The following is a 13181-nucleotide window of genomic DNA, read 5'->3' as shown; positions in this document are numbered from 1 at the left end:
CAAGATAACGCCTCCCCAGACGAGAACACCTCGACCGCTATATCGATCCCTTTCAGTGATGTTTGCGGGGTGATACCATGTGCCAACCTCTGGCCAGATTAGCTGACGTCCAGAATCGCTGCTGAGACTGAATCTACTCTCATCAATAAAGAGTACCTCCCCGCATTGCGCTGCTGTCCAGTCCTTGCGTTCCATGCACCACTGTACACGATGTCTCCGATGGGCAGCTGTTAAAGGGACACAGCGTACTGACCATCGGGTAAACAGTTCACCTTTGTGGAGTCGTCTGGCCACAGTAAACCACGATATCCTGCGTCCTATGCTCCTATGCAGGCGGTTTGCAATAGATCCTGCTGTCTGGTATCGGTACCTCTTGGCCTGTAGGAGTATATAGCGGTCATCATTGGGTGGAGTTTTTCGTGGACGACCACCACTGGTCCTTCGAACAGCTGTACCTGTCGTTCTGAAGGCCGACCACGCACGTGAGACAATACTATGGGCGATACCGAACTCTGCAGCCACACTCCTCGCACTTCGACCTTACTCCATTTCCAAATTATTCGACCCTAAAGTCATCCAGATGTCTGCTGGCCATTTCGTTGTCTGTAGCACTGTATGAAACCAATCGAACGTCTGTAACAGTCGTGCACACCATTCGGTAATTTGCACATAACTATTGAACTGCTGCTTTTATCTGTTTATGTGAGCCCTCTCATCACGATTCAAATATTTGCATGTGCACCAGTTTTCTACTGAACGGCCACAGTTCAGTAGAAAGCTGCCTTGGCTGAAATCGCCACAGGCTGCTTCGTTTGATTTTGTGGTTGTAACCTTTAGAAATAGTTTTGTTCCTTAAGTTTTGCACACCAGTGTACATATAAATTATACGGAAGAATACAATAATATCATAGTAAAAAAACTAAATTATGTTTACTCTTCCTGATTTTCTTATTAAAAAATCGTTGCAGTTTCAGAAATATTGAAACTGGAAACAATTCAGTAGCATGTTCATATTCAGGAAAATATCACATATTTAAAATTTTCTTCAATATGTATGTAAGTTTAAGGTTTTCGGACGCCCTATGTACATTTTCGCCTGGCTGCTGTGCACCCCCTAGCTCCCTCGGGACAGCGCGCCCCTGTTTCTTGTGTTTTTTGACATAAAAGGCATTCTTGTTACACATTTTGTGCCTTGTGAACAACTAGGAATAAGCAAGCATACTCTGAGGTCTTCAGAGTCAAACTTCACTGCGCTATTCGTGAGAAATGTAAAGAACTTTCCGGTGGAAGTGGTTACTCCAAGACAATGCCAGACCGACCAGACCCCATACGGCTAATATTGTGCAGCCAATAATCACTGCCACAGGTACCGAGGTTCTGCCACATCCCCCTTATTTACCGAACTTAACCCCGTTTGATTTCTTCTTGTTTTCACGTCTGAAGAAAGCTCGGAAAGGGAAGCATTTCGCGTCCGACAACGATGCTCGCAGAGCCAAAACGGAAACACTTCGCAGTGATTCGAAAAATGGCTTGCAAGAAACATTTAATGCGTGGGTACGATGGTGCCGAAAGTGTGTAAAGTTCAAGGGAGAGTATTTTGAGAAGGAAATATCCACAGAAGATTCGGATGATGACAATTAAGATAAGATCTTGCACCAGTCCGTGAATTAAATTATCACCCCTCGTATTTTAATAACTGCAGTGAATTCATTGGCCTCATTAAAGGAGGAGGAGGACGAGAATACAGGCAGGCAGTACAGAGAAAACAAACTACTAAAATACAAACAGAAATTTGCAATTTAATACTTACAGTTGGTGTGCATACTTGATCAGGGTGAATGAAATCCAAGCCCCTGTTGCCATTACCATTAAAGCAATGTTGGATGTTCTGGGTGAACTTTCGATGTACAGCAGATAATGCATATACACAAAGGGCAGAATTTGGACTTGCTTTATTGTACACATCATCCTCATCCTTCGATTTGGCAAATACAACAAAAAGAACATCATCTTGAGAAGTAATACCCAGAGATATTGCCAATTCTGAGCCCGGATGACCAACATAAGCAGCTTGAACTAGATTGTAGTCTGTGCCATCTAAAGCTCTACAAACCAGCGGTACCTCAGTATAAGAATAGTAATCAACATCTTCATGGCAAATCCTTATCAACTTTGAGATAAAAGGTTTAGGAGAATCAGTGAATTTTTTCTGCACTGTAACGAAGTAAGAAAACCCCTTAGAGCTAAAGCCATATACATAAGTTATTGGATATATTTCTCGTGACAAACTGTTAACCATTACTTTTGTGCCTGTGGTTACACCAGTATGTGCAAAGGCAAACATATTATTTGGATCCAGGCTACGGCTACTTACAGCAGGCACATCTGATCTATATGGTCCATTGCCTGTGTATGAAACCCCAACATATAGTACATGCATACGGGGTAGATTTCGAGGACCTGGAGCAATAAAGGCAACTGTTGAAGCTGTTGCATTATTGGCAACTACGGATTCGTTGGCTGGTGTTACAAATTTTGTAACATCGTTCACTTTATGAACTGTGCATATTCCTTGAAAGAGACTGCCACAAGCAATTAGCGAGTTTTGTGGGTAGTCTATAATTAGTACCTTATTGTAATAGTCAGTAGGCCTTTCAGATTCATTTGGACAGATTCTAGTAACTGGACACTGAGGACTGTCTTCTTGAGGACCCATTATAGCAACAGCTTCCAGTTTCAAATCACGAGACAACTGGTAAATTCGATTCACTCCTCCAATGTATACTTTCTCAATATCTTCATGTACAATGAGATGATTAAAGTTCTCCGTGACTGGATCTTCAAAAGTGGCATATGTGCTATTTGATTCTGCAATGGAAGCTTTACTAATCCATAACACAATAAGTAATAAACCAAATGGGCCAAGGCCGAGTAACCTCGTCTGCAACATGACACAATAGTAGCGTTAAACTCCACTTATACCTATAAAAAAATAATAATAAAACATAAATTCAATATATATATTAGGATAATCATAATGTGAATTATTAATAAAATAAACAGGATGGACCTAAGATTTAAAATCAGGAAAATCTCACCAAGACAGACACTCTATAATTCAGATCGCATTTTTTTGTATGATTTTATTTATGTAGAATTTTCCTAAACGAAAACTGGCCAAAAATTATAGCATAAAAGGTGTTATTTACAACTTGTGCTCCAGGAATGCAGAGTAAAAGTAATGAAGAATACACAGTGGAAAAAGCTGTTAAATCTTTCATTCCATCTCAATCAATAAGAAGTCTAGTATTAGTAGCGGAAAAATAATGCAAGAAAGCATCATCAGCCAAAAATACCGTCATCATCAGCCAAAAAAAAGCATCACCAGCCAAAAAAAAAAAAAAAAAACTTCGCACAATACCTGCCCATCCCCAGCAATACTTTTAACTAGTTCTTACTTAAATTTATTAAAAACTAGCCACTTCCACAACAGATGGAAGTTGTTCTAACAATGAACTACACGCTAGCTGAAGGCAGACTTCCCCATATCTATCCTGCAACAATGCTTCCTCAATTTGAATTTATGCTGATGCTATGGAGACAGTGTTAGGTAGGTCGGAAAACTGCTAGCTTGGGGAGATACAAGGACTAATAGATTAACAGTAGCCACTGGCAGAGGTGAAAGTGATTCTTGCACTGCTTCTATTGGAATGAGCAGCAGCCTGGAAAACAAGATGCAGGGTATTTTAGAGACTGCTGGTAGCTAAGAATAGCAACAGGTGCATATACACCAATGATAGGAGTTTGGGAAATAAACTTGATGAATTTGAGGTATTGCTCAGAACATCAAAGGCAGATATTGTTGGGATATCAGAGACGTGGTGTCACACAGATATAAGGAATGCAGAACTGGAATTTGGGGAATACGATGTGTACAGGAAGGATAGACAACACAGGAAGGGAGGATGGGTTATAGTATTAGTTAAGAAACACATAAAATCCAAGGAAGAGTGAAGCCAGTCGACATCGCTGGACTGTGCAGTTTTGAGTCAGTTTGATGTGACAAAAGCACTGAGAGATCAAATTTCAGAGCAGGAGGGTGTTATAGGCCTAATGACTCTGATGAGTATAATAAGGAACTGTACAGGGAAATAGAGTGAGCCAGTAAATCAGAGAGTCTTTAGTGGGGGCTTTTAATTTTTCAGATATTGACTAGAATGTGTGGGTTGGTCACTCACACACCAGTAAGGCTTTTGTGGATTTATTGGATGATTGTTTTCTTCATCAGCATGTTCGGAAGGAAACTAGAGGGAGTAATATTCTTGATCTGATTATCAGTAGTGATTCTTCGTGCATTAAGAATCTGCAGATAAAGGAACCATTAGGTGGCAGTGATCACAGTGTGCTGAAGTAGGATTTACTCAGAGGTAACTACTATCAGGGGGTAAAGGGAAGGGTTATTGCTTTCGTAAAGGCAACTACGATGGTCTGAGACAGTATTTAAATTCTATACTGTGGGACCAACTGAAGATGTTACCAAGAGCAAATTCAAAATGGGAAGCATTCAAAGAACGTATCTTGGAAGCTACTAGGCTTTACATACCAACTAAGAAATATTGTTCAAGGTTTAGGCCGAAATGGATGTCAGATGATCTAATGAGACATATGACAGAGAAGACAAATGCATGGGATACATATAAATTAACACGTGACACAGAAGCCTATGATAGATACTCTAGAAGGAAGGGGATGAATCAGATTGGTCCACTTCATATCGATGGTTCAACTGTTGGTTATCCTGCTCAGGTAGCTAACAAACTAAATGAATATTTTGCATCGACATTCACACATGAGGAGTTATTCAGCGAGGGGAATGCCAGAGGTGTATTCAACTCTGGCAGTAAGCTAGAGAATCTTGTAATAACTGAGAGTAAAGGGGAGGAGAAATTGTTGAAGATAAACACAAGAAAGGCACCTGGGGTGGATCGGATCTATCCAGTTATATTAAAGGAGGCAGCAAAGGAAGTAAGCAAACCCTTAGCCATAATTATGAGAGCCTCCTTGGACTCAGGGGAGGTACCCACAGACTGGAGATGTGCAAATGTGACCCCAATTCACAAAGGAGGATCAAAGGCCAACACAAGTAATTATAGACCGGTGAGTTTAACTTCTGTTCCAGGAAAATTAATGGAGGCACTGGTTAAAGAAGCACTGCAGGATCATCTAGACAAGACTTCAGTTATAGCTCCGACACAGCATGGTTTTGTTAAGGGGAAGTCTTGCCTGACCAATTTGATTGGATACTATGATGCAGTCACAAGAGAACTGGATGCAAGGAATAACTTTGATATTATATACTTGGATCTTAGAAAGGTTTTTGATACTGTTGCACATGGAAGACTGCTGCACAAATTGGAGCAGTGTGGCACTGGAGGCAAATTGCTCCTATGGATAAAGGGGTGGTTGAGAGGGAGAAGACAGACAGTGGTAATCAATGGACACTGCTCATCGTAGACTAATGTTATTAGTGGAGTCCCTCAGGGTTCAGTGTTGGGTCCATTATTGTTTTCTGTATTTATAAATGATATTGATGATGGTATATCAAGCTTAATGTTCAAGTTTGCAGACGATACAAAGGTTGGCAGGGTTGTCAAGACCACTACTGACACTATGCTGCTGCAACAGGATCTGGAAAGGTTGAGCAGATGGGCTGAGAGGTGGCAAATGAAGTTTAACATTGACAAATGTAAAGTACTACATATGGGAAACAGCAACTCCAGAGCAACGTACCAACTCTGTGGTACTACACTGACAGAGGTAGAGAATGAAAATGACCTGGGGGTAATTGTGCTGTCAGATATGAAGTTCTCTGAGCAGTGCAGACGGGCAGCAAGAGTAACTCACGGTGTTTTGTCAATGACATACAACAGTTTTGCTAGCAGGGATAAGGAGGTGATTATTCCCTTGTACAAGGCAATGGTCAGGCCACACTTTTAGTACTGTATACAGGTCTGGAGGCGTCATTTCAAGAAGGATGTAGAGCTACTGGAACGAGTACAGAGATGGGCAACAAGATTAGTGAGTGGAACAAAGGAGTGCTCTTACGAAGAAAGGCTTAAGTTTTGCAAATTACAGTGTCTGGAGGCTAGGCGCCAGCGAAGTGATCTGATAGAGGTGTATAAAGCCTTGAATGGTTTAAGCATGCTCAATGCTGATGGGATTCTTCCTCTAGCTCAGAGGGCATAAGTTCAAATTGAGGAAAGACAGATGTAGGATAGACGTGCGGAAAATTGCCTTTAGCCAGCAGGTGGTTGGTTGGTGGAACAGACTTCCATCCCTTGTCGTGGAAGTTGATAGACTAAATAAATTTAAGGCTCAGCTGGACAGGTATTTCGAACGAACGGAGGGGTGAAGTGGAAGTGGTTTTTTTTTTTTTTTGGCTTATGCTGCATAAGCTTTCTTTCTTGCATTATATGTCTCTACTAATGCTAATGCTAAAGTTCTCCTCCACTTTGTTCTCAGTTATTACAAAATCATTAAGCACCCTGTTACAATTTGATAACCTTCTGGCATTTTCAAACCTTAAGAACTCTTCAGGTATGAATGTAGATGCAAAATACTCATTCAGTTAGTTTGCTATCTGAGCAGGATCATCAACATTACAAGGGGACCAATCAGATTTATCCCCTTCCTTTTAGAGTTTATTAAGTAAAGAAATCCTTTCTGTTTTTCTTAGCATCCTTTGCCAAATATTTCTGGTAATCTGCCTAACCTCCTTGGTGACTTGATAACAGACTAGCTTATATACATTATAGGCTTCTGTGTCGCCTGATAATTTATATGCATCCCATACATTTTTCTTCTCTGCCACGAGTCTCATTAGCTCATTTGATAACCATTTAGACCTGTAAATGTTTCTTAATAGGTATGAATCGTTTAGTAGCTTCCACTATTAATTCCTTAAATGCTTTCCACTTAGAATTTGCTGTTGGTATTATCATCATCAGTTGGTCCCACCGTACATAATTTAATAGCTGTCTGAGACCACTATAGTCACCTTTACGGAAGCAAAAGCCCCTTCCTTTACCCCTGATGGTAATTATATCTTTAAGTAAATCCCACATCAGTACACTGTGATCACTGCCACCTAATGGTTCCTTTATCTGCAAATTCTTAAAACACGAATGATCACTGCTGATAACGAGATCAAGAGTATTACCCTCTCTGGTTGCCTCTCGAACATGCTGCTGCAGAAAATAATCATCCAATAAATCCACAAAAGTTGTACTAGTGTGCGAGTGATCAACCCATAAGTTCCAGTCTACATCTGGGAAGTTAAAATCCGCCATTATAAGACTTTCTGATTTACTAGCCCACTCTATTTCTCTGTACAATTGTTCATTATATTCATTCGAGTCATTAGGCCGATAACACACTCATACTCTTATTTTTGCTTTCGCAGTGCTTATGTCACACCAAACTGACTCAACAGTGCACTGTTCATCTATATCAACTGGATGCACTTTTTTTGATTTTATGTTTTTCTTAATTAAAAGCATAACACCTCTTCCCTTGCTATCCTGTCTATCCTTTCTGTACACATTGTACTCCCCAAATTCCAGTCCTGCATTCCTTATATCTGTGTGACACCACGTCTCTGCTGTCCCAACAATATCCGCCTTTGATGTCTTGACCAACACTTCAAATACGGAAGTAAAAACCTTTAACTTCAACAATTTCTCCTCCACTTTGTTCTCAGTTATTAAAAAATCATTAAGCATCCTGTTACAATTTGATAACCGTGTGGCATTTTCAATCCTTAATAACTCCTCATGTGTGAATGTAGATGCAAAATATTCATTCAGTTTGTTTTCTATGTGAGCAGGATCATCAACAGTCGAACAGGTGAAGAGCATCCTCAAGAAAGACAGCGTTCACAGCAAACATGAGACTAGAAATCAGAGAAAAGGAGAATACTTGGACACACTGAAGCAGAACCTCCTCGCATTCAACAAGAGACTACGCCGATACAAAGAGAGCTCCCAGAGGAAAATAAACAACCGAATCTTCTATGAGGACCAAAGAGCCTTCTACAGGAAACTGGGAGAAGATGAGAAAAGAGGAAACGGTCCACCCGAGAAGCAGACGATCGAGAAGTTCTGGGGGAAATATCTGGAGCAGTGAAGTAACACATAACAGCCGACCCTGCTGGATAGAAGTAGAACGGAAGAAAACCAAGGATGTACAAGAGACGAGAGGGTAGGAGATTCGGAAAGAAGAAGTAAAACAGTCGATCAGGAACATCCACAACTGCCGAACATCAGGAATTGATATCTTCCACAACTACTGGTCCAAGAAACTCACTTGCACACACTAGCACCTAGCAGAGCAGTTCACTCGAATGATAAGGCACCTGGAGACAGTCCCGAACTTTCTCACTGAAGGAGTCACATATCTGAAGCCTAAAGACGAAGATACAAGAAACCCGGTGAAATACAGGCCAATCACCTGCCTCCCGACGATGTACAACATCCTGACCGGCTGCATAACTAAGAAGATATCACACCACTTAGAGAGTTGGAACTTAATGACCGAACAGCAGAAAGGATGCAAGGCGCAATTAACCATAGATACCGCAGTTATGGAGCAAGCCTACATGAAGCACCGCAACCTATGCACGGCCTACATCGATTACCACAAGGCCTTCGACTCCGTACCTCATAGCTGGCTAATAGAGACCTTGAAAATCTACGAGGTTAATCCGATAGTGACAAACTTCCTAGGAGCAACAATGGCGAAATTGAGTACCACAATTAGAGAACATCACTACCAGACGAATCCCCGTCAGAAGAGGAATCTTTCAGGGAGATGCTCTGAGCCCACTCTGGTTCTGTCTATCACTCAACCCGCTATCCACTATGCTTAACGGCAGCAAGTATGGATATAACCTCAAAGAAGGAAGAAAGAACCTGTACATCCTCACCCACCTGATGTACATGGATGACATCAAGCTCTACGCGGGAACCGAGAAGTAACTCCAGCAACTACTCCGGATCACCGAAGAATTCAGCAAGGATATCAGGATGGACCCACACACTGCATCAGTGAAAATTAGTCGGCCGAAACTATCAACTGCTGATTGGTAAAGAGATCGAAGCTATGACGGAAGAAGAGACCTACAAATACCTAGGGATGATACAAGTTCAACAGTTAGAGCACAAGGAAATCAAGAAGAGCCTTGCCGAAAAATATCATCACAGGCTCGGAAGCCTGATGAAAGCAAAAGTAAACGGAGGGAACACAGTTAAAGCCATAAACACCTATGCAGCTCCAGTACTAACATACTCCTTTGGGGCCATAGATTGGACTAACACCGAATTAGAGGATATCGTGCGAAAGACAAGGACAATCATGACCAAGATCTGCCAACAACACCCAAAGTCAGCAATGGAGAGACTAACAATAGCTCGGACGAAGGGAGGAAGGGGCCTGATAGACCTGACAGAGCAACAGAAAACAGCAATAGTTAACCTGAAGGATTACTTCGAGAACAACGCAGCACCACTCCACCAGGCCATAAGGAAGAGAGATAAGTGGTATATCGCACTCAGCCGAAGCCCTCTCCCGCCCAGAAAGCACAAGAAACGAAGCTAGAAAGATGGGCAAAGAAGACACTCCATGGCAGACACTACAATGACCTCCACCAAGATCACATCGATAACATTGCTTCCAATGCATGGCTCACAAGCGGGACGCTCTTCCCCGAAACTGAAGGATTCATGCTGGCCATCCAAAACCAACACCAGAAACTATAAAAAATACATCGCAAAGGAGCCCGGAATGTCAGATGACACATGTGGACAATGCCACTTGGCCTCAGAAACGATCCAACACATCACTACGGGGTGCAATGTGATCACTCACACTGAGTACACTCATAGACACGACCAGGTATCCAGCATAATATGTCAGAAGTTAGAGAGGAAATACCAGTTGACCAAAGAAAGTGTACCTTACTACAGGTATGAACCCCAAGCAGTACTAGAGATCCCAACCCTCAAGCTGTGCTGGGGGTTGGGATCTCTAGACATAATAACGGATAAAACCATCCCGCACAACAGACCGGACATAACCCTTGTGGACAAAATGGAAAAGGCTACCTAGCTGATTGACACAGAGGTGCCCAACACAAGCAATGTCCAGAAAACCCATGACGCAAAAATTAGAAAGTACACGAACCTGAGACATGAGGTCAAGGAGATGTGGTATATATGTAGTAAGGCTTTGGCAGGAGCGGATTAAGGTGGGTTGAGGCCCCGGGCGCAGAAGAAAATATTGGGCCCCTTAAAAAAAAGAGAGAGACAGGGAAAATAAAAATACATCTTAACAATTTTTTTAAATAAATAAAAAATATTATGTACTATTAATGTTTTATTTCCAATAAAATTTGAATAAAATATATGTATAATATAATTAATAATAGCATAATAATAATCAAAAAGTTTTGAACTAATATGTTCAACTAATTTGTTGGGGTTTTGCGTGGGCCCTTCAGAAGTCGGGGCCCAGGGCGCGCGCCCGGTGCGCCCGCCGTTAAATCCGCCTCTGGGCTTTGGAATGAAGAGTACAAACTCCAAAAGATGACCCTGGTAGCAGCATTAGAAAGCATAAAAAACATTAGTAATAAATTAATTATAAAGGAAATCTTTTCAAGGCATAAAATATGATTAACAAAAACTAATAATATAAAAATATAATATATACTAAAATAAAATACTAAATCTATGTATTAAAATAATTATTATATACTTTGTGTCTCAATAATTTTAATAATTTATGTTTATAATTATAGTTTATAATTTATATTTTATAATAATTTATAATTATAGGATGAATACTAAGCAATTCATGTTATAATTAATAATAATTTTTCATAGATGTAATAAAATACATATACTAAACTATTTAATACATACATATGTATTATGTAGTATTCATCTTACAAGAAATCAGTCCCTACTGACAGCATGAATATATATATAAAATATATTATATATATATATATATATTTTTTTTTTTTATAATTATAAAATTTATATATATATATATATCCCTATACTTTAAAAAAAAAGTTTTCCTCCTAGTGATATTTATTCGAGCCAATGGGAGAAGAGGGCGGGGCAATTACGTCACCACAAATGCAATTAATTATTGCTTCATAACATACACCAACCTCCTGCACAAACTTAAAATTAAATTTGATGTTCCATTGTAACGTTTTTGTATATTAATGAATATTGTATACAGTATTTATAAATAGTTTAAATATTTGTAAATAGCTTAAATATTTGCAAATAGTTGAAATATTCGTAAATATTTTAAATATTTCTATAGTTTGTAAATATTTCAGTTAAATATTTTAGTCCTGCTCTTTCGGATGCAATAATAATATTCCTCATGCATTATGGAACCCGAAGCAAAAGGCCTTTTCCTAAGTGAACTATGTAAACCCAGATAAATAATTATATAATGATATTTATTCGACCTTGAGAATGCCAAGCACTACAAATGCACAGGTAAATAATTACATAGGCCATTTCCTCATTAGATTTCGATCAGTGCATATCGACAGGTAAGTCCTTTACGTAGAAAAGTTTTGACGGCTGAACTCCAGATTACGGTACCTCGTCCAAAATGGCAAGCAAAGGAGCGATTGACAAGTGAAGGATCCTCCCACTCAGTGCTGTGATTGACGGTCGAGTTGTGTGATTGGATGATTATTGTGGAGGCGTTTTCTTTTGATTGTTTTGTTTGTTTGTTTGTTTGTTTGTTTGTTTGTTTGTTATTTGGTTTTTAGGAGCATTAGCAACTAATGCGGTGGTCATTCCCTGACCTTTCCGCATCCTCCGTATTTGGTGGTCACGGGCTGGAACCCAAGTCTAATCAAGAAGCGTGTGCTGCTCGTGCCCACGGAGGCGCATGATTGTTTGTGTCGTCGAGGAGGGGTGTGCATAGCTTAAGTAGGGTGTTTATCTCCCCCATCCCGCTGTTTTTTGAATCAGGAAACGAGTTGGAGATTTAAAACAGAGGCAAGTGGGGCGGAAACATCCTAGGCATATCAACCTAGAAGGACAGTGGGCCGAGACACAACTTGTCAATCACTGCTTTCCCACTGTTTTGTTAGCCGCAATGTTGAGACGGGGTACCCTAATCTGGAGTTTATCGATTTGACTTACTCCGTATACCTCTACATTTTACATAGAAGAACGAGCAGGGAGAGAAGTCCCCTAATTATTTATTATTTATTTTTTTCCTGACTCCTTAAGGTTAAATTTTGGAATAACAAAACGTGGAAAATTCACACAGAAATGGCATACTATTACACAAACATGGAATCTTAAGAAGTTTTCAGCTATACTGAATTAAAAAACAACTGATGGAAATCAAGGGTAAATACCAACTCGAGAAATACAAAATTTCACTTTTTTTTTCTTGTTTTGTTTTCTGTTTTTCTTGTACAACTATGCATTTCAATGATATTTTAATATAACTGAAATGAATTTACAATATTCCATTCTATATATATATTTTTTTTTTTAATTTGTTATTTTAATTAATTATATTAATTTTAAAAAGAACTTAAATAAATTAATAAATATTATTTTTTTTACGTTCTTTTCTTGGCATTTACATGTCGATGCGCCCTGTGTAGTTTTTTTTTTTTTTTTTCAGTTAGACACTGAATTTTCGAATAAGATCGTAATCATTATTTATGATTATATATTTTAATTTTATTTATTTTCCTCTTATTTATTTATTACAGAAAAGCAATTAATTATTTTGTGCAGCCGTAGGCCACCATCATGTGTACCACGTGCACCTGTGAGTAGAATATAATAAAAGTTACTTACCGTTGTAATGGTTGGATTCCACCAACGTTATTTATTTTATCTAGTGTTCTTTGTTTGTCCTCATAGGTCTACTCTCTTGATACAATTCCGTAAGATGTTTCTTATAAGTTTTTCTCTTTTATAATTCGGCGCACCTTAGCCAATGCCACTACGTTCAAAATCTTTCTGAAAGCAACGTCCAGGGTCACGAAGTGAAGTAATAACCACTCTTCAAAATTGGCGCTGTCATCAACTAGCGACAGAAAGAAAGCTATCTAATATACGTAGTGC

At 39.5% G+C, this 13181-nt stretch overlaps 1 protein-coding gene across 1 annotated transcript in view; it reads right to left on the bottom strand.

Moving 5' to 3' along the window:
* Nucleotides 1–12971, bottom strand: part of LOC150080683 (plexin-A2-like) — a 221690-nt gene extending 208719 nt beyond the window's left edge. Inside the window, exons 1-2 of the mRNA XM_090381092.1 lie at nt 12912–12971; nt 1811–2982 (exon numbers count right to left, since the gene is read on the bottom strand). Coding sequence (XP_090237218.1) covers nt 1811–2950 — 1140 coding nt within the window. The 5' untranslated portion in view covers nt 2951–2982; nt 12912–12971. The remainder of the gene's footprint in view (nt 1–1810; nt 2983–12911) is intronic.
* Nucleotides 12972–13181: the final 210 nt, after the last annotated feature.

Source organism: Mastigoproctus giganteus, chromosome 9, assembly GCF_048544385.1.
Source record: "Mastigoproctus giganteus isolate SK-2022 chromosome 9, ASM4854438v1, whole genome shotgun sequence".
Lineage (NCBI taxonomy): Eukaryota > Metazoa > Arthropoda > Arachnida > Uropygi > Thelyphonidae > Mastigoproctus > Mastigoproctus giganteus.
The sequence above is the reverse complement of the archived record's forward strand: the minus strand, read 5'-3'. Positions and strand labels throughout refer to the sequence as shown.